Source organism: Fukomys damarensis, unplaced genomic scaffold, assembly GCF_012274545.1.
Source record: "Fukomys damarensis isolate Sample0158 unplaced genomic scaffold, DMR_v1.0_HiC HiC_scaffold_36, whole genome shotgun sequence".
NCBI classification, from domain to species: domain Eukaryota; kingdom Metazoa; phylum Chordata; class Mammalia; order Rodentia; family Bathyergidae; genus Fukomys; species Fukomys damarensis.
Window position 1 is genome coordinate 36,150,093 of NW_022900948.1, and position 21,885 is coordinate 36,171,977.

General features: G+C 40.1%; 1 protein-coding gene across 7 annotated transcripts in view; it reads right to left on the minus strand.

The window, feature by feature from the left end:
- Positions 1–21,885, minus strand: part of Cdk5rap2 (CDK5 regulatory subunit associated protein 2) — a 190,945-nt gene that overhangs the window by 110,017 nt on the left and 59,043 nt on the right. For all 7 annotated transcript variants that reach the window (XM_010602920.3, XM_010602923.3, XM_010602919.3 and 4 more), the window contains exon 12: positions 19,368–19,586. In XM_010602920.3, coding sequence (XP_010601222.1) covers positions 19,368–19,586 — 219 coding nt within the window. The remainder of the gene's footprint in view (positions 1–19,367; positions 19,587–21,885) is intronic.

The following is a 21,885-nucleotide window of genomic DNA, read 5'->3' on the forward strand; positions in this document are numbered from 1 at the left end:
TTTTTTTTTTTTTGAGCTAGGGTCTCACTATGTAGTTGAGGCTGACCTGGAACTCACTATGTAGCCCAGGCTGGTCCTGAACTCACAGCAATCCTCCTGCCTCAGCCTCCCGAGTCCTGTGATTACAGGAGTATGCCACCACGCCCGGTACATGTAGGACCATCATAGCAGATTAGAGATAGCCATAAATTCTTGGTTTTCCTCTGAGGAGGTCTACTGAATCTTAGCAACACAGTGATATGTTGCAACCAAAAAAATATAGCAAAGATTACACTGTGCCAGTTTTTGGGTCCATGCTTTAGAATACTAGCACTTCCCAAGCACTGTCTCTTAGAATACTCGCAGAGCCTTGTGACTCCTACATCTAATAGGTATGACTACCCTAATGCTTCTATGCTGGGGAGGCCACAAACAGGTACTCCAGTTTACGAGATGCATGGTGCTTTACTTTCCAGCCATCTCCAACAGGGTACCAGACATGAAAGTGAGTCATATCCTCCAGACCAGCCCACTACTCGCTGAATACCATGAGTGCCCTGAGTCATGCAGAGCTGAAAACCACCCAGCTGAGCCCTGCCGAGATCCTTGACTAATAATGTGAAATATAAAATTATTAAGAGGCTGAGGCAGGAGGATCACAGTTTTGAACCCAGCCTAGGCAACTCAGTGAAACCTTGATTCAAAAAAATATTTTAATGGGCTGAAGATATAGCTTACTACAAAGGCTCCTTGTTCCACTCCCTAGTACTGAGAAGAAAAAAAATAATAAACAGCATTAAATAGCTACTGGATAAATGAATGAATAGGTGGGTAGAATCAATCAATACCTCTCCCTCCCCGCCATTCCCTCTCTCTCTTCCTCTCTTCTCCCCACTTCATCTGCCATGATGTAAGCCACTCTGCCCTACCACATGCTCTATACTGTGATGATCTGCCTCACCACAGGCCCAGAAGCAACAGCATTAAATGCCATGGACTGAAGCCATGAGCCAAAATAAATTTTTCCTCTTTAAAGTTTCTTGCATCAGGTATTTTCTCACATTGATGCAAAACTGACAAATACAAGATATGTGTTAGGATGAGAACAATAGTATGCACGCTTTCTCGCTCTCTCTCTCTCTCTCTCTCTGTCTCTCTCTCTCTCTCTCTCTGCCTGCCTGCCCCTCCCTCTCTTCCCCTCTCTCTCTCTCTCTCTCTCTCTTTCTCATACACACACTTGCAGGGATGCACTCTAAGCTCTAGGGCCATACATGCACTAGATAGCCACTCTACCACCTGGGCAACAACCCCCACCACCCCATCCCATTCATTTTATGAATGAGGAAAGAGGCTGAGAGTAATTTACCCTCCTCAGAGTCACTAAAGAGCAGCATCTGCCTCCTTCCAGAACCCTAATTCCAAAGCCTCTCAGTTCACTGTTATACTATGGCATAGGTTTGGATTTCTTTTGAGTCATTCTTAGTGCAACAATCTCAAACCCCTTTACTGGTCCCATCTGAAACTCATTTTTAGAAACCTCCTTTTGAAAAAATTACTATGAGGAACATCTACATGATCTTAAATTCATCATTATCTATTTAAAGGCACAATAAATTTGCATGTCATCCTAGAAAGATCATGCCTTCTTTTTAATTGTGAATACTGTTTTTAAGTTATTTTAATTGGCAAATAATAATTATGTAACTATGGGTTAAATAAAATGTGATGTTTTCATATATGTAAACATTATGGAATGATCAAATAACATACTCAAATGTTTTCCTGTGACATTTAAAATTTGTTCTTTCAGGAATTTTGAAATATCTAATTTTTATGCTCAACATACTGTGCAACAGATTTGGAAAACTTATTCATCCTGTTCAGTTGAAACTTTGTACCATTTGGTCAACATCCCCTCCTCTTCTCCCAACTCCCTCATAGCCTGCAGTCTCTAGTAATCACTATTCTACACTCTTATTTTTACAGGTTCAACTCTTACATTCCAGGTTCATGCGTAGTGTAACAAATGAAAGGATTTCATGCTTTTTAATGGTTGAATAGTATTTCACTGTATATATAATACTACATTTTCCTTATCCATTCATCTATTGATGGACATTGCCTTTTTTCATCCCTTGGTTATAAGTAATGCTGCAATGAGCACAGAAGTGGAGATGTCTCTTCAATGCATTGCTTTCAATGCTTTTGGATGCATACTCAGAAGTGAGATTACTGGATCATATGATAATTTTATTTTTAGTCTTTTAGGAACTCCCATACCATTTCTATAATGACTGTGCTAATTTACATTCCCACCAACAGTATACAGGAGGAGTTCCTCTTCTCAGCATCCTCCCTAATATTTCTTACCTTTGATCTTTTTATTAATACCCATTCCAATAGCTGTGTTGTAATGCCACTGATTTTAATTTACATTTCCATCATAATTAATGATATTGAGCATTTTTTCTTAAACCAGTTGGCTATTTGCACATCTTCATTTGAGAAATGTCTACTCAAGTCTTTCACCCATTTTTAAATGTTTTTTTTTTCTTGCTATGTAGTTCCTTATATATTCTGGCTATATGTTAACCCCTTATGAAATCTATGGTTTGTAAATATTTTCTCCTAGTCTGCAGGTTGCCTTTCCATTCTGTTAAACTGTTTCCTTTGCTGTACAGAAGTTTTTTAGGTTGATGCAACCCATTTGTCTTTTTACTTTTGTTCCCTATACTTCTAAGAGCATACAAAGCCCCCCAAAAAAATCACTGCATAGACAAACGTGAGATTTCCCCTTTTCTTCTAGTAGATTTTTTTATACTTTTAGGTCTTAGATTTCCATCTTTGAGCTCATTTTTATTGAAGAGACAATAGTACTAATACCATGATATTTTGATTACTATAACTTTGAAGTATATTTTCAAATCAGGCATTACCCTTGTTAATTTTTAAATATTCATGTATCATGCATGTAAAAGTTTACACTATTCATGTGCACAGCAAATGCAGGTCCTATACTGAGTTCCTTCCCTTATACAAACACCTGTCAGACCCATATTTTGATTCCTAGGTCAAGTTCTAGTAAGTGTATGTGCTCAGTAGTGATTTATTCCATTCGTCTTTTTGTTTGCTTTAACATTTTTAAAAACTTCTTAAATGTTCTAAGTTATAATGGCTATTAATGTTGTGCCACATTTTTCCCACATGTTCCCCAAAACTGAAAGAATTAACATGAGAACTTCCTGTTTCCAAATTCCACAAAGGACTTGCAGTTTTGCCCTTCCCCAAGATAAAGGGCTCAGACCTGAGGTACCCTCATTGTGACCCTATGCAAATTTGCAAATGTATAATCTTTGTAGGTAGAAGACACAAAGCTTCATCAGTATCTTCAGGAAAGTCAAAACACTTAATAATTTAAACCACTTCTCTTACTATAATCCTTAGTAACAGAAACCTATTACAAGCCAAGCACAGGTCAAGGCATTTTTACATGAAATATCTCTAAGTGTAATAATTCCTACAGGGTATTATCAAGTTGCTGTTTTCACATAAAGGAAACTAAGGCTCAAAGAGACTGAAAGATTTTGGCAGTTTTACAAGTAACTTCTAGTGGTGAAATTTAACACCAACTCAGTGTGACCCCAAATTCTGCATTCTTTGCACCCAACCGCACTACTGTTAAAAACCAAAAAAAATACAAAATCACTCTGTGGCATGACTCACTCCTCAGTAATTCCTGTATCTCAAGCTAATCCCATCATTTTTCAAGGACTTGGGCTGATGAAGACAGAGTCCTTCTTCCCAATGAATGGGGAGGGACCAAGGATCTTGCACACTTTGTATAAATACCAGTGCAAGAAAGCTTAAAGCAAAGAAACCACAGGTATGAGAGGAAGTGAATGCTGAGATGGCCTTGAGGAGGAGCAGCTGCCATGGCAACACAAAGACAGCTGATTGGTTCATGTTCTTGCAACCAGTGGAGTCATAATAAATGTTCTGGGGAGGCATGAAGATGGCATGTCTTGCCTGAGCAAAATAATCAGAACTGAAAATTGATAATCTTGGGTGGCTTCCCTAAACCTACTTCAATATCCCTGTGCTATGAAAACACACAGACCTCACCTTGAATACTGTCTCTACTGCTGATTAGGTGTGTGCCCATAGGTAATAGAAACCTCTATGAATGCTTCCTTTTCGATAAAGGGAGATGGTAACATGGGCTCCATGGGTCCTAGAGGGTTAAGTGAGAGAATGCAGGATGGGTGCCCAGAAGAGCCTGAGGCAGAGCAAATGATGCTGTCACACCTTCCTCTCTCCCCACAGACATGTCCCAGGCTGACCCCACTCACAGGTTTCCTCCAGGGCCACAGCCTTACCACCAGCTTCCCAGACAATAGGAAACCCAGGCCTCAAGGTATAGAGCACAAGAGAGATGAATGGCCAAGATTTAGAGTTCTTCAAGCCAAGAGTGCCCAATCCTGCCCAGTTTACCACTCTTGCCACCCCAGAATTCCCAAAACACAGGTACTTAGAAAACAATAGCAGAGGTCCAGGGATTTAACTCAGTGGCACCACACCTGCCTGGCAAGAGCAAGGTCCTGAGTTTGATTCCTGGTGACAAAAAAGAACACACACACACACACACACACACACACACACACACAATAGCAGAGTAAGAATTAAAGCACAGTTCTGTCACAATTTTAAGTCCAAAGTGGAACATTCTATAAAATTTAGGGTTTGGGGTTTTTGTCATTACAGTTATTTTAGTGGAGTTTTGTTTTGTTTTGTTTTGTTTTTGAGAGGGGGTATAAGCAACCTAATGGAGCTGCCAAGTCCTCTTACTCAAGGAGAGCAGATATGGACAGAGAAGACTAACTAATGAAGTTATCCTGCCCTACAAGGGCCAGGGCTTGTAGGTCTGAAGCAAGAAAACAAAGAAATCTGAAACTCAGGTTCTTGACTTAAAGAATAGCAACCACCATTAAAAAGGATGGCCCCATAAATATACTGTCCTCCAATTAATATAAGTAACCCCTCCCCCTTCAGAGTATCTCTCCCCAGTACTCAGCCTGCACACCACTGCCAAGGCCTTCAGAACTCAGCTCTCACTTGGGCAATGGCTGCAGCTTCCTAACTGGTCTATCTCTGGATTCTCTCCATTAAAACACACACAAACCCTTCTCATTATGCCTCTGTGCAGAATCCTTTAGTAATTCCAACTTAACTGCAGAACAAAGCTCTCATAGCATGCAGTCCACTCAAAAGTGCTACCTGTGGGCTCCCACTTACCTTTTAGCCTCACTTCCAACCAGTCCCCCTCACTCAACCACTTCATTCACACACTTCTCAGGCTCTCTACTTGCATCTACCAAGCTCTGTCCACCTATAAAAATGTCACAAAATTCCTCCCAATTACCTAAAGATATCCTACTAGCTCTCAAGGTCCAACCAGGTGCTGCCTCTTCCACAAAGCCCTCCCTGATTACTCTGGCCCTCAGCAATCATCTTTCCATACAATACACTAGTTCTGTCCACAAACCCACAGCATTAAGGAGTGAAGTGCACTTTACCTATGACCTCATTCAACTCACACAACAACCATAAGAGGCAAATGTTCTGATTATGTCTGCTGTACTAATCAGAAAACAAAGACAAAAGAAATCAAGCAATTTAACCAAAGTATCAGGTAAAAAGTGGCAGAATCAGGCTTCAAAACCCTGCCTAACCTCATAAAGCAGTGATGGTGAATGAGACCAAGTGCCCAAACTGCAACCCAAAACCCACTGCTATGATTGTGTCTAGATGTCCCCCCAAAGCCTCATGGATGCATAAGTGGGACTTTTCAGAGGTGGCTGCATCTAGAGTCTGTGACCTGGCACTCAGTGTGTGATGCTAGAATCAAGGATGTATAGTTACTAAGTTACTCCACTGAATGGTTTGGCATAGTTCTGGGAGGGGATAATAGGAAGGCCCACCTTGGGTATGAGTGCTGCCCATCCAAAGAATGGGTAGCCTGGATAGAATACAAGAGCAAAAGGAGGGCTGCTGTGGTTGCTTGATGCTTGCTGCTTTTGCTGCTTCCTGCCTTCCACACCATGAACTGTTTCTTCTCTGTGATGCCTTTCTGCCATAACACCCTGCCTTGGAGCCAGTCAATTATGGGCTGAAACCTCTACAAACTGTGAGCCAAAATAAACTCTCTTTCTTAACTTTTAGGGTTGGGTATTTTGTCTCAGCAATGAGAAAAGTAACTAAGACATCCACTTATCATCACAAAGTGCCAACACTGCAATTAAACTTGAAAATATTGAGGTTTTAGTTTAGAAAAAACAACATATATTAATATCTTTTGTCTTAAAAGAAAAACAGTAACATGTGATCCATAGGTTCACCACCACTGTACTAAGGCATAGCTCTCATAAAATATTTCAAAGTTACTGAAGTGAATGAAAAATGCCTGTTAAATAATTCAAAAGAATGATTTTTTAAAAAGCTCAATGAGATCCAAGAGAATATAGCTAAACAGTTAAATGAAATTAAGAAGATAGTGCAGGATATGAATGAGAAATTAAGCAAAGAGATAAAGATTTTTAAAAAGAATTACTCAGAAATCTTGGAAACAAAGAACTCAATAAGCCAAATAAGAAATTAGTTGAAAGCCTGAACATTATACTAAATAAAGCAGAAGGAATATGGGAGCCTGAAAGCTGGTCTTTTGAAATATCATTCAGGCAGAAATAAAGAATGAAGACAGCATATAAGATCTTTGCCATATATCATTAAAAGATCAAACATCTACATCATCAGCATATCAGAAGGAAAAGAAAAGTTAAGGGTACAGAAAACCTATACAATAAAAGCAGAAAACATCCCTAATCTTAGGAAAGACATGGATATCAGATACAGGAGGCTTATGAACCCCAAAGAGACGTGCAGAAAACATTCTCATCATAACAGAAATTTTAGTCAAGACAATTAGGCAAGAGAAAGAAATAAAAAGCATACAAATAGAAAAGGAAGAAATCAAATGATCTGTTTGGTTTTTTTTTTTTTGGTACCGGGGATTGAACTCAGGTCCTTGCACTTGCAAGGTAGGCCACCAAACCGCTGAGCTAAATCCCCGGCCCTCAATGATCTGTTTAAATATGATTCCACATAGAAAAACTTAAAGATGCCACCAAAGACTATCAGAAGTAATTAAACAAATTCAGTAAAGAAGCAGGATGTACAACATACAAAAAAAGTAGCTTTTCTATACACCAAAAATGAATTTGCTAAGAAAGAAATCATAAAAGCAATCCCATTTACAATAGCCAGAAAAAATAAATTTAAAAAACCAGGAATAAGCACATTTGCTTCCTAATGAAGCAAATTACAATATAAATTAAGAAAGTACTGAAGAAAGAAACTGAAGAAGATACTCAAAAGAGGGAAGTTCTTCCCATTTCACAGACTGAAAGTAATAATACTGTTCAAATGTTTAGAAGTGGGCCAGAAGTTTAGCTCAGTGGTTCCACCACCTGCTTCCAAGTGCAAGATCTTGAGTTTGATTCCCAGTACAAAAAAAAAAATGTCCAGAAGTCTCCATTCATTTCAATTGCACATTTTTCATTTTGGGGGTCTAATATTTTTGAGTTCCTTATATATTCTAGATATTAATCTTCTGTCCAGAGAATCGCTGGCAATTTTTTTTTTCCCATTCTGTAAATTGTATCTTTGCTCTATTGGTTGTTTCCACTGTTGCGCAGGAGGTTTTTAATTTTATATAATCCCATTTGTTGAACATTATTTTCTGTGCAAATGGGGTTCAGAAAGTAATACCTATGTCTTCATCTTCAAGAGTCTCATCTATTTTATCTTCCAGCAGACTGTTTTCTGTTTTAGTATTTAGGTCTTGATTCATTTTGATTTTATTTTAGTATATAATGAGTATACATGAATCTACTTTATGTGTATAGCCAGTTTTCCCAACACCATTTGCTAAAAAGGCTATCTTTCCTCTAGTGTATGTTTTTGGCCCCTAGTTGTACTTTTTCACTTGTTTTGTTTTTGTTCTAGTTTTTATGTGTCAGGGTCTCACCATGTAGTTCAGGTTGACCCTGAACCCACTAGGTAGCCCAGGCTGGCCTTGAATTTATGGTGATCCTTCTGTCTCAGTCTCCCAAGGACTAAAATTACAAGCATGTACACACCATGTCTATAGCAGTACAATTCATAATAGCTAAATCTTGGAAATGACCTATGTCCATTCACAGATAAAAGATAAAGAAAATGTGGTATTTATACATAACAGAGTACTACTCTGCCATTAAAAAGGATAAATTTGAGTCATTTGTGGGAAAACAGATTTCTCTTACGGCCATAATGTTAAATGAAATAAATCAAACACACAAACTTAAACATCTTATGGTTTCTTTTATGTGAGAAACCCAAAGTATAAATAATTTAAAGAGCAGAATATAATAGGAAACAGAGAGATAGATCTTTTGCATATAGGAAGGGGATTTAGAGATGGAAGGAGGGAGAGAAAGAAGAGGGAAAGGGAATGAAAATTAAGATGTGTTAGGAACATACACCAGCTCCCCACAAGGAATGTAATCACTATGTACTGCAAATGTGTACTACTAAAAAAAAAGTCCATACTACTCAAAGTGATCTACAGATTCAGTGCAACTGCCATCTAAATACAATATTCTTCACAGAACCAGAGAAAGTGATCCTAAAATTCATATAGAAGCATGAGAGACCCCAAATAGCCAAAGCAATCTTAAACAAAAAGAGCAAAGTTGAAGTATCACAATACTTGATCTCAAGACATACTAAAAAACCATCATAACAAAAACAGCATGGTACTAGCATAAAAAACAGACATATGACCAATGGAACAGAATGAAGAACCCAGAAATAAATCTACACATCTACAGCCAACTGAATCTCAACAAAGGGGCCAAAAACATACACTGGAAAAAGAACAGCCTCTTTAACAAATGGTGCTGGGAAAACTGGATATCCAACACAGCAGACTGAAGTCTGATTCCTATCTCTTGCTCTGTACCAAAAAAAAAAAAAATGGATCAAAGACTTTAATGTAAGACCTGAAACTCTTAAACTACTAGAGGAAAACAGAAGGAAAGCACTTCAAGACATCAGTACAGGCAATGATTTTCTAGACAGCACTACAAAAACAGAAAACAAAAGCAAAACCTGACAAATGAGATTACATCAAACTAAAAAGCTTTTGCACAGCAAAGCAAACAATCAACAGAGGGAAGAGACAACCTGCACGATGAGGCGAATGTTTGCCACCTATTCCTCTAACAGAGGGTTAGTATTTAGAATAAAGAACTAAAAGTCAACAACAAAAAGCAAGTGATCCAATTTAAAAATAGACAAACAGTTGGAACAGACATTTCTCAAAAGAAGAAATACAAATGGACAAGAAATATATGGAAAATATTCTGTCACTGGCCATCAGGAAAAAAATCAAAACTACAGTGAAATTCCATCTTTTCCCAGTGAGAAAAGCTACCATCAAAACACAAAAAAATAACAAATGCTGTCAAGGATGTGAGGAAAAAGTAACCTTTATTGGCAGGAATGTAAATTAATATAGCTACTACGGAAAACAATATGAATTTTCATTTAAAAAAACTTAAAACTAGGGCTAGGGATTTAGCTCAGTAGTGCCGGTGCCTGCCTCACAAGCGCAAGGGCCCAAATTCAATCCCTGGTACCATTAAAAAAAAAAAAAAACTAAAAAGGTTTTTAAAAACTAAAAATAGAACTTAAGAAATTAAAAATAGAACATATGATCCAGTATATATGATATATACTCCAAGTATATATCAAAGGGAATAAAGTCAGCATATACAAGAGATATCTCCATATGCCCATTTATCACAGTACCATTCAGAGCAGCTAAGAAATGGAATTAGCCTAAGTGCCCATTAAAAGATGAATGTATAGGGCCAGGGATTTAACTCAGAGGTTCTGCCGCCTGCCTCGCAAGTGCAAGGTCCCGAGTTTTAATTCCCAGTACCTCCCCCACCAAAAAATGAATGTATAAAATGTGGTACATATACAAAATGTAGTATTATTCAACCATGAAGTAGAATGAAATCCTATAATTTGCAGACAAATAGATGGAACTAGAGATCATCTTATTAAGCAAAATAAGCCAACCACAGAAAGACACATATTACATGTTCTTCTCACATGTACAAACAACAACAAAGGTCAACTAGAAGGTAGAATTATTAGGGAATGGAAAGAGGATGAGGATGGGCAGAAGAAAAATGGATGGACATGATCAATGCATGAAATATGCACGTATGGAAATCTCTCAATAAATTCCACTAATTTGTACAACTAGTAGTATAAGCAATAAGTATAAGAGAAATGGATTGATCAAATACAAATAAAGCCTAGACTATCTGCATTTTTTCTTTCTGTCTTTTTGGTACTGGGAACTCAGGGCCTTGCACTTGCCAGGCAGGCGCTATATTTGTATTCTTTTTATCACATGAGTGATTTTCAAACTGAGCCCAAGAAGCCCTAAAATTAGTAAAACCCAAACCAGCTGACTAATAATCATCTAACTACATGTTCCTAGGGAGAGTAAAGAAATGTGCATTTAGTTTTAATGCAAACAGCCACCTCCATAAGAATCTACAGAGCTCTCCTGGATATACCTGTTTTATTTGCTATTATAAACAAAGGGTTTCAAGAGAAAGTTTGAAAACTGCTAAGCTACAGGAGATGACCACCTTGCTTTACAGTGAGCACTGCATGGCAAGATCTGCAGGATGACATTGACTGACTGCCTGAATTTCTGCACTGAAGGCCCAGTTCTCTTTAAGATTCAGAGGGGCACTCTGGGCCCACACTGAGCTGAGAGCGCCTTTGCATATGAGAGCTCTCTTAGAGGAGACAGGCTGGTTCTAAAAAGCAGATTATTTGAAAACTGAAATATCCCTAAAATCTTAGAATCATATTAGAAATGAAAAGCCAGGTCCTCCTACTTCTTTCTTGAGCCAGCCAGTGTTTTTATCTCTGGCCAGATGGAGAACGAAAAGGTTCTCATCCATCAAATTTCTACCTTATCAGGTTTCACTGTGAGAAAGCTTGTCAAAGCGCTCAGTTGTTACCTTTAAATATACACAGAAAATTTCTCCAAAATCTTAATGAAGTGCGGGCACTCAGTGATGTGAGGAGAATTTCCAGAATCAGTAGGAGATGTGGTGCTCAAGACACATTCTGTGCTGCCTCATCACTCCTGCACGGTGGCAGAGGCGGGCCGTGGGGCTGGGGGCAGTGCCGGCCTGGACTCCCCACTTCGCCCTATGTAGCCCCACTTCCATGTTCTCTCTCCGTAAGAGTGCATCTGAACAAAGGCTTCACATGCCTTTAAAAAGCAGCCGCTGCTACTGGAATGAGGCAGCTAGCAACTGTGCTCCTCTGACTGTGGTGCCGACTGTGAAGACAGCCGAAGTTCTGCGCAGGGGGCTTGATGCAGACTTCACGGGAACTCTGAGAAGAATGGACAAAGCGATCTGAGCTCAGTTAAGCAGGCATCAAAGCCCAGCTGGGTCAGGCAGCAACAGGGCACTACACTTCAGTAAACCCTGCCAAAGGATGTTGAGGAACACATCTGCCTGCCTGCCAGCCTTGGCTGGGCCTTCTCTCTATCAGGAACGCATTTCCTCTTCCCATACCCTGGGCAAACTGTTATTATTCCTTCAAGGCTCAGCTCAAATCCTCCTCTGCTGTGAAGCCATCCCTCCCCTCTGGTCTCGGAGCACAGCTCCACTCTCTGTCCTCCCAAACTATCTGGTCCACCAGCACCTATCATGCTATATTTTAATTAGCTCTTTGTCTGCATTTCAATTACATTTCTCCTCCAGATGCTTTCAGAAACTGATTTGATTCAGTCTAGCACTCCTGGTGCCCAGGACAGAGCCTGGCAAGAAATGATAAAATAAGGAGCAATGGGGAAAAGGCTCCCTATTTGTGCCCCATAGAGATTACAGCAATTCCATGGGGAAAGTAATGGGGACAGCCTTTTAGAGCAGCTTTAACAGCAGCCTCATGCAAGAGCCACTGAGACACTCCACAGTCTCTCAGTCTAAGAGCATTTTAACCCCCTTCTGAAGGGATCAATCAGCTGAAGAGGAACAGACAAGTGCTTTCTTCGGAGCAGAGGTTAGTGTTGATCAAGGAAGAAATGTACAGCTTTGGTGACTTGATTGGGAGAGGGGCAGACCACATTATTAGTCAGCAGTGGCCAGTGGACTCTAGTGGGCAGTCATTTGTCATTTAAAGTCCTGAGCCAGCACCTGACACACAATTAAAATCCAGAACAGAAGAAATCTGACCACACTGAGTACCTACTTCTCTGTGCCAGGATAACAGTAGGCACTTTCTCTCACATTCAACTGTATTATTCATTTGGAGCTATTATAAGATATAATCAACCCCATCTTGGAAAGGAGTAAACAAATATTCCTTTCAGGAAGTTAAGTAGTTGGCTTAGAGGTTAAGCATCTCTAGGTGAAGCCACAATTCCAACTCAAGTCGAGCACTGGTTCCCATTATTCTAAAGACACTATTAACATTGCCACATTTCTCTATTTATTGATCATTTAAGACGGTCCAGGTATGATGCTAAGTGCTGTTGCCTACCCCATAATTACCCTTGCAACCAGTCCCTGTTTGCTGATAAGAAATGGATACCGCAGTTCAGAGCTAGTTCACAGTTCAACAGGTGCAAAGTGACAGAGCCAGGACTCAAAGCCAGCATGACCAGTGTCTCTGTGTTCCAGCTCCCTGACAAGACAGTGGAATTTACAAAGACAGAACTTCTCCTAATACAGTTCACTTAAACTGCACATTATTCAGTGAGGATACCAACTCAAAGTCTTTACAGCTCATTTTTAAAAAAGCAAAATAAGAGATTGTGAGCTTGGTAAAATCATGCCACTTCAGGTCCATGGTCTTAGCTCTAACCTTACCTCTAACCTAGCAGCCCAAAACAATGTCTCCAAAGGCCATGTTTCGATTACAGGATGTACTAAATGCTGTCCCAATCTCATTTGGAGTTATCCATCAAAGAGTGACTGAAAACTAAAGGGGTTCAGGCTCAACTAGCCTGAAGTTAAATCCACTCCTATGAAAGCACACAGGATTATTGCACTGGGTGATGAGTACAATTTTAATTAGATTTTTGGGCTTTAGCCAGCAAGTACACCCCACAGAGCTAAGTGCCCAGGTACTGAAACACACACTTGTCAAGGTACTGGGTGGCAGGTGGTCCCATAACAGATGAGATTACAAGACAGTTTGAGATCCACCAGCTTAGCTAGGGTCTAACAGCTATATCGGCTACTATACAGAAGGACAAAAGGACAGTTGACTCACTCCTCTTCCCCACTCAATCTGGGCAAAATACAAAGCACCTGAGCCAAGGGTGGCAAGTCTAAAATAAATATCACTCCCTCTCTCTCTCACCCTTCACCATTCTCTTCCAGGCACACACGTGAAAAGCACAGGCTAAAAGGTGTTAAGTCTCTAGGCCAAACAATGCATCAAAGTCAGAGATGAGAGCAGGGAAGGGAGAATCCAAAGTGCATCCCTGTTGTAGACTGCAGAGGTTCAAACTCTTGAAACACCAGTCAGGACACTGAATAGAGAATACTGGTTTATTTGTTTCTTGCAAAGGCCTCCTGAATTTCATTAAAGGGATATGGGGCCCTCTGGCGGCAAGGAGGTACAACACACCTCCTTGTGTTACACAGAGACCATCCATGACTCTCTTTCTGACTTTTCTCATTATAAACAAGATTCCCAAAGTAAAAATAAAAGCTTGTGTTTACCAGAGCCTAACAACAGTGCCTGTACCATCACGAGTACTCCATAAATGTGTGTTGAATAAATAAAGGAACTGTAATTCACAACACATACGGAGTTAACTGACACAAGGTCACTGCAATCTCAGGCAATGAAAACAAACAGGACGAATGGACCCTCCGGGCCGCATTCATGTCTGCACATCATCAGACCTGGTGCATCCATTTACCTCGGATCCAAGCTGAGTCTGAAGCAAAGGCACTGTTTCCCCCAAGAGATGCTGAAGAACTAACTGGCACAATGAGACTGGCAGGAAAGGTTTCTGGCAAGAGCAAAGGATGGTTTGATCATATCCAAAAGAAAACGACTTGGCTTATCATGAGAATTCGGAGAATGCCACAGAAAGCAGACTGACTGCTATGAGGCTTCCGTGCAGACTTTAAATCAGGGCTCATCTGTAAATCAGGCTGCATGCAGTATTTCCAGCTGTCTTTGAAGCTCTTGTCCAAGAAAAGAGAATGGGAACCGGCTAGACAGAATCCCAGGGACTGAAAATCTGAATACTTACAAGCTCACCAACTTGGACGGCATTGATCTGGCCCTGTGCAGAGCTGCTCCGACTGAATAGGGCATTGTCGAAGACTCCGTACACTGCTCAGTTCTCTTTATAAAGACCACCTTGATTCTTCCCTCAGGCCACAGGGCCAGCAAAAGCTGCCTTTTATCTTACCATGTTCATCTTACAGACACAGGAGACCTTGGAAATGAATTTCCCTTTTTACTCTCGCTGCCAGGAGCCACCAGCTGAATTTTAAGTCCTTTTCAGTACAGCAAAGAGCTTTTTTACAGAGTCGCTCTGTGATTCTATTTTACTAGTCACCCTTGTTTTCCTTGACCCCAAGCCTTTGTCTTTATTTTAAATCTCATTTAAGCTTATGACTTTTTATAAACCTCCACAAATGTTTCTGAAACACAAAAAAGAACAGATTACAATTTTTAAAGCTTCAAATACAGAATTTTTCAAGTTGTTTTCCTGAGAACATATTGTTCTGGTCTGTCGAAAAGCTGAAAGTATTTTTTTAAAAATCTTCCTTTCTGCCAAAAAGCACAATATCCTTAATGTAACTACTGATGGTGTGCCATAGTCAGAACACAGTATCTTAGGCAAAGTCCTGAAATTAGAATCCACAGCCACGGTGGATCCATATACTCACTTCCTGGGACTATCATGTTATATGGTCAAGCCATTTAGACTGGGAGACTGATTATTTGTAAAATGGAAATAATATTCTCTGTGTCCAAACACAGGTGTGTGGGTTGCACATGAAAAATGGGCAGTCTCATTATAGGCTGTAAGGTGTGATCTCAGACCACTAAGGATCATACCTGCCTTATTTCTCTCTCTCCAAACAGCAGTTTTCATTGTCCAAGAAACAGGGTGTTGAGCACTGAGCTCACTGCGGGTTGAGAACAAGATGTGTGCTTTGGATATTTTTCTTATCAGTGTTTTATTTTTCCTGCCTGTGGGATGCAGCAAAATTCAAATAAGCAAGAGGGATCCAAAGCTGACTATCAGTGAGTCCTCACTGGTGAAGCTTTAATGAACACCAAGCCCAGCCCAAGGAGCCAAACCTGAGCATCCCCACTACTAAGCAACAGGTTCTTCTCTCCTCTTTACCCTGAGCTCAGAGCCTGGCTACACATCAAAGAAAGGCCTTGGTTTATCTTCTCATCTCCCAGCCACCGCTCACCAATCCAGCCTCCTGACATCCTGCAGACTGGTCTTTCTAAACTGTAAATCTGACTCTGTCAATCCTCTGCTTAGTTCCCACTCCACAGAGGCCTAATAGCCTAAAAGTCAAGTCAAAGTTCCCAAACTCAGACCTTCCAAAAGCCAATTCTTCCCCAGGTTAATCTGCCACATCCATAGCAGCTACTGCTTTCATTTCAGCATCAAACTCCTCTCCAAACACTGTCTCTTCCAGCTCTGACCTTTCACATTCTGTACAACCCTGTGTCCCTAGCCCCACCTATCTGTGAACCTTCAACTTGAACTTAACAACCAGTTCCAAAGTCACTGTCCTTGGAAGCCTTCTATGTATGGCCCACAAGCCACTTCCTTTCCCTGTGCTCCTACAGTAGTGTGCTCCTCTCTTAGTTTTGGAATTCTGCCCAGGCGTAGCAGAGGGCCTGCACAAAGTGTTCAGTGTTGCTGAATGTGTGAATGAATCCTTTTTCTTTGCCAGGGAAAGGGAGGCCACTAGAAGGAGCAGGGTTTTATCTATTTGCTTCAACCCAAAACAACCACAATAGTAGCTGGTGAGTGGGAGGCACTCTGGCTAATTAAAGAGCTGATCAGATTTGCAAGGTTCCACTTGTGCATTCATCCTAGCACCATGAAGCAAAAGCACAGCCTCAGCCCATCTCCCCAGACTCTGTACTCCCACAATCTGGGGTAAAACAGTCTCACAAGATGGTCACAACCAAATTAGACTATAACCAGAAGCTGAGAGTCCACTGGATTGTAATATACATGTAAAAAGTAGGAAACTACCCAAATCATCTTTCAGAAACAAGTAATAACTTAAGGTATAAGGCAGACCCAATGAGTTACTCAGAAGCTCTGCATCCCAGGCCTGCTCCCCTGAGGTGAGCAATTCGACTGCACAGCTATTGTTTTGGTCTGGCCAGGGCCCTGCAACAAAATACTGCTTCCTCTGAGCACCTGCTCATACCCCTCCAAGCACAAGACTCTCAAGGAGGCTGGCAATGATGGTGCTCGTTTACAAGCACACACACTCCTGCCAAAGCAGGATGGCTCTCAGTACCTCCCCTACCTGGCCATCCTGACAGGAAGACAGGAGGGGCAGTGGAATATGAGTCCTCCTTCCTCTTCTGCAACAAACTGGAAGATGTGATCCAGCAGGGCTGGCTATGAGGGGTCCAGCCGCTTGGAACTAAACTTAGCAGATATAAGAAAAGGCAGCCAGCTCTCAGGGAGATAGAATCAGCCCTTCCAGTGACACACAGCAATAAATTTCCCCTTTGCCAAAATTAGTCAGGCTGGGTTTCTGCTACTCGAACAAAGTCCCACCCATAGAGTCCTCTGCCAGTTCCTCCCTCTCACTGTCACAGGACCCTTCCATCCCTTGCCAAGTATCTTAACCTCCTTATGAAGATGTGGTTATGTTATGCAAGGATACATCTTTCCATCAACAGCAGCCCAAAATTCTTTTAGAAGTGCCAGGGTTTATGTGACTGCATGAATTATGAAACCAACAAACAGTGCCTGACAGCAGAGGGATACATAAATAAAGCACAGCATATCTACTTGATGTAATGTCACACAGAGATTTCCAATGCTTATCAAGCTATGAGGTAAAAAAATTGCATATTATATATGAATACATAATTATACGCCTCATCACTCACCGTCCAAATTTTACTACATGAAAATGTTTATGATGGCAGTGGGAGAAGGATCCATTTTAAACTAAAAAAAAAAAATTGTTATCCAACAGTGAAGAGTATAAGAATGGACCACAAACACTGCAACTCTATCAAAGGATCTGCCAGCCAAGTTTACACCTCATCTACAAAGGCACACTACTCCACTCTCCTTTTCATTCAACTTAAGTGCCACCTCCTTCTGGAAGGTCTCCCTGATATAAGGATCTCTTTCATATAATAATAATTAGCTTTAGACGTCGTAGTAAATGGCAGTTAGGGTGAACTATTAACTTGACTGGCCTTGGGATCCATTCAGGAGATTGGGAGTGTGTCTGGATGGGTCACAGAGCCATGACCTTTATTTTAGGTCTATCACTGGCTCCTCTGTGGCACTGTTCCCTCCTCCACTTCCTCTCCACTGAGCATCTCTGCTCTGCCTTGAAGCCGGCCAACCATACATTGAAGCCCCCAAAATGGTGAGTCAAAAGAAACCTGTTACTTTAAGTTGTGGGTGTCAGGTATTGGATCTCAGTGACAAGAAAGCTGACTAATAATACAAAGTGCTTTATAAATTGTCATGTGTAACATTTCATCAACTGAAATCTTCAGAAATTACACCTGACATTTCCATCAGCCTATTAAGTAGATATATTTAGTGTTCAATAACTTTTATGAATGAGGTCTTCTGATAGCCTCAGTAAAATGGTGTGCTTCAATACTGCGGATGGCAATCCGGTGGACTAATTATCTGGTGGCATAATTAACTAATAGAAAATATTTGCCCTATACTACCCAGTAATCTCATTCTGAGAATCTAGCCTAGAGATTTCAAGAGAAAATGCCTTTATGCCTAAAGATGTTCATCATGCCATCATTTAAGCAGTCAAATTCTCTACCCAACAAAGGAGGAAAGTATTAAATAACTGTGTGAAAGCTATCAATGAAAGACTCTGCACCATTCAAAAAGTCTTCTGGAGCCTACACAACAGGAAAGATGCCTATGATAGAGTAGGTGAACACAGAACAGCACAGCCTCTTGACAGAGCGCAGGAGCACCTGGTGAGTAATAGTGGCAACCAAAAGAGATGTTTTGTTAGGGCGGTCTACTTGCACCTGACATTATCTTATTGCTTTAAATTTCAATTACTCATCTCTTAATGTTTAAAATGTTATTAAAATACACAAACATTTGTACTTTAGTTCTCTCAGTGTTTACAGTGTGATTTCAACCTGTGACCCTGGCATTCTTGCCAACAGCAGGCCTCAGAGAACAAACCATGGTACCCGTACCCGTGGCTCCTCTTTTGAGCTCCCTACTATGGACTGACTGCCCCAGGCTCTGGAGCAAGTAATTCAATTAACCTGAGTGTTAGTGATCACTTAAGACTCCACGCAACCTGACTGCACCAAGGCTATGTACCTAGATGTGACTGTGGGAGGGATTAAATTAAAAGATGCTGAGTACTTAAGTTTTGCTATAACTGAATCTTAATAAGCCTTCCAAATTTAGAGAATTTTCAAATGTTAACACCCAATGCTGAAATAGAGTACAGTCTTAAAAAAAGATCACAGAGAAATATGGCACAATCTTTGTTCCAGAACAATTTGAGTGTCTCTATAAAATAGCTTTAAAGATATAGCCACACTCTTTGACCCAGTTAATTATATTCCTATCAGAAATAATCAGTGGATAAATATTTATGTAGAATGTTTGCTGCAGTATTTGTACAAGGCAAAAAAGAATGTGAAATAACCCAAATGCTCTACAATAAGGTCCAAGTTAAATTGTAGCCAAGTGATGAAATATTATGCAGACCCAAAAAAATCATATTTCTGAAGAACACTCATGACACACAGCCAACACACCAAAGAATGGACACTGAAAAAAAAATAGGCTGCAAGACTATATTTTCAACTTGATATAGGGGACAGGGGAAGGGGCTAAAACATCAAATAGTTAAAACTGGACATTTCTATGTAAGGAGATGATGACTGAGTATCTCTTCACACTTTTCTGTTTTCAGCACTGAATAGCTTCTTCCCTGTAACAGAAACAGCCACATCAGAAGGGCCAGGCAGGCAGCACTCACGTGAACGGTGCGGGCTCCTTTGCTCCCCTCTCGATGGGCTTTCTCCAAGTCCCTCTCCAGTCTCTCCTTCTCCTGCTGCAAGTCACTCAGCTCCTGGGTGACCTTCTTAATGTTCCTCTGCAGTCTATGGTTCTCTGAGCTCTTGGTGAGGTTTTCCGAGTGCAGCTCAGCCAAAAGGGCTTCCTTCTCTGTCAGAGCAGCCTCAAAGTCTTCAGACCCCTAGCAGAGAAGGGAGGGGAGGGGAGTTGATTTTCACACCTCATTAAACCAAGAACTCTGTACTCTGTTTTCAGCTTGGGAGGGAAAAGTTAAAGAAAACAATTAACACAGACAACATTCAACATAAAGAGCACAAATAATATGCTTTTGGACTAAAAAAGGGTAATGTTTATGGTATAATATTGATGGGAAAGAGGGAAGTCAACTTGTGTAAAAGAAGTAGTCTAAATTCAAGAAGGAAAAAGCACAAAATGTGAACAGTGACTGACTTTAGTAGTGTGGGAGTAAAGTTTTACTATCTTCTTCATTTCTCTGTATTTTCAAATGTTCTAAGATAAATATGTTACTTTTAAAATGGTTTAAAAAATAAGTCACTTTAAAAGGTAGAAAATTAACAAGTTCCTTTGTAATGGGTTAAGTGCTAGTAGTGTTCATCTGTGTTGCGATGGCCAACCCAGGGTCAACTAAAAACAAAGCAGTGGTCGGCATGGTAGTTTAAAGGCTGGAACTTCAGCAGGGCCCAAGGGCTGAATGTGTCAAGAACATCTTTAATCTCATTAACGCTCATTAACAGTTCACCTAAAGAAACACATATACGACCACAAACATAAGAAAAGTTCTAAATCATCAATAATGAATTAAAATAAGTTCTCAGTTTTTGAGTAAGATTTTTTTAACAAGAATATCTGGGGCTGGCAAGCTTATTATACAATGGCACTCTTCATATTTACTCTCTTAAGAACTGGCCAAGCACCTACAAGCCAGGAAATATGTTGGGACGAATTTAAATTCATGTAACCCCTATGCACAGATTATATATATCAAGTTGATGTGTATAGTATAAACACGTTCACATTCATCTCAGTAATGTCATTGCTGGATTCAGGCTAAGAAGAATTCAAAATGTTGGTATGGGGATTTATATACAAAGTTATTCATCGTAGAATTACTTATGGTAGTAAACAATAAGAAACAATCTAAATATGCAATCATATAAAATTAGATAAAGAAGACACACAATAAAACTGTATTTACAAAGAATCAATAAGACGTGAACATCTCTACGTTACTATGTGAAAAGATCAAGTCGTAAATGATCTTTTAAAAATCTATGCTTAGAAGAAAGTCTAGAAGAAAAAACATCAAAATGTCAATATCTGTTGAGTGGTTTCTAGAGTTGTCATTTTTTTCTTCTAATTTTCTGGAAAAAATGCTGAAGCAGAGGAAACACTTTTTATATACACTCTTTATACATTTGTTTTTTCAATTAGACTGAGACTCAAGATTGAGAATTCAAAAGCAATGGAGAACTTCAATTGTCAACAACACAACCCAGATTGGAATAGAGGCCCATTTCATGGCATTCCAGAATATTCATTTCAACAACCATCATTAGCTAACTTAGCTGTTCAGATTGCCAACCCAGTTTTTCAGGAAGTAGACTACAACCAGTTAAATGGGTACTGGGGAGCTCTGCTGCTCTGGGCCACCTAAACCCAGACATCTCGCTTCTGACCCCCTAACTGCTGTTTAAAACACAGTAACATGAAACACAAACAGCGTTCAAATTCCAGTGTAAATTTATGAAAGCTTTTATAATTTCCTTTGAAACCAAAGTAAATAGAGGTAAGAAGCCTGATGCAAGTCAAGTTTATTTTTTTAATGTCTGTGACAATGCTTAAATAAACTCAAGAAGGTACACAATGATTGGAAAATCCTCATCTTGAACAATATTTACAGCTACCTTTTATTAAGCATTGATTTTATAAAAGGAGCTAAACCAAGCATAAGTGCATTTCCACACATGATGCATCTATTTCTCACACCAACCATAAAAGTACACGTGATGGTGCCCATTTAAGCAACTGAGGCTTCAAAACTGCTCAGTGCACATGCTGCCATTGGACCACAGGTGAAAAGTCTGGGATTCAGATGACAGAGACTGTGTTCTACCCACAGCAGACCCTTACCCTTATAAGTGGCAACTCAACACCAATAAACTAGAAAGAATAAAAACAAGGAGACTGAATGAGAGTGGGAAGGACCAGAGACAGGAACATCAGTTAGGCGCTTTCTAGACATTATCATGAATAGTTATGGTCAAATGACAAAAGTTTTTCAGGATTATCACACAAACTCAAGGACAAAGACTCTTTTTAAAACTCCAAGTTTAGCTGGGTGTGGTGGAACATGCCTTAAACAGGAGTTCAAGGCCATATGGGCTACATGGTGAGTTCAAGGCCAACCTGGACTACCTAGCAAGACCCTGACTTTACAAAAAAAAAAAAAAAAAAAAAAA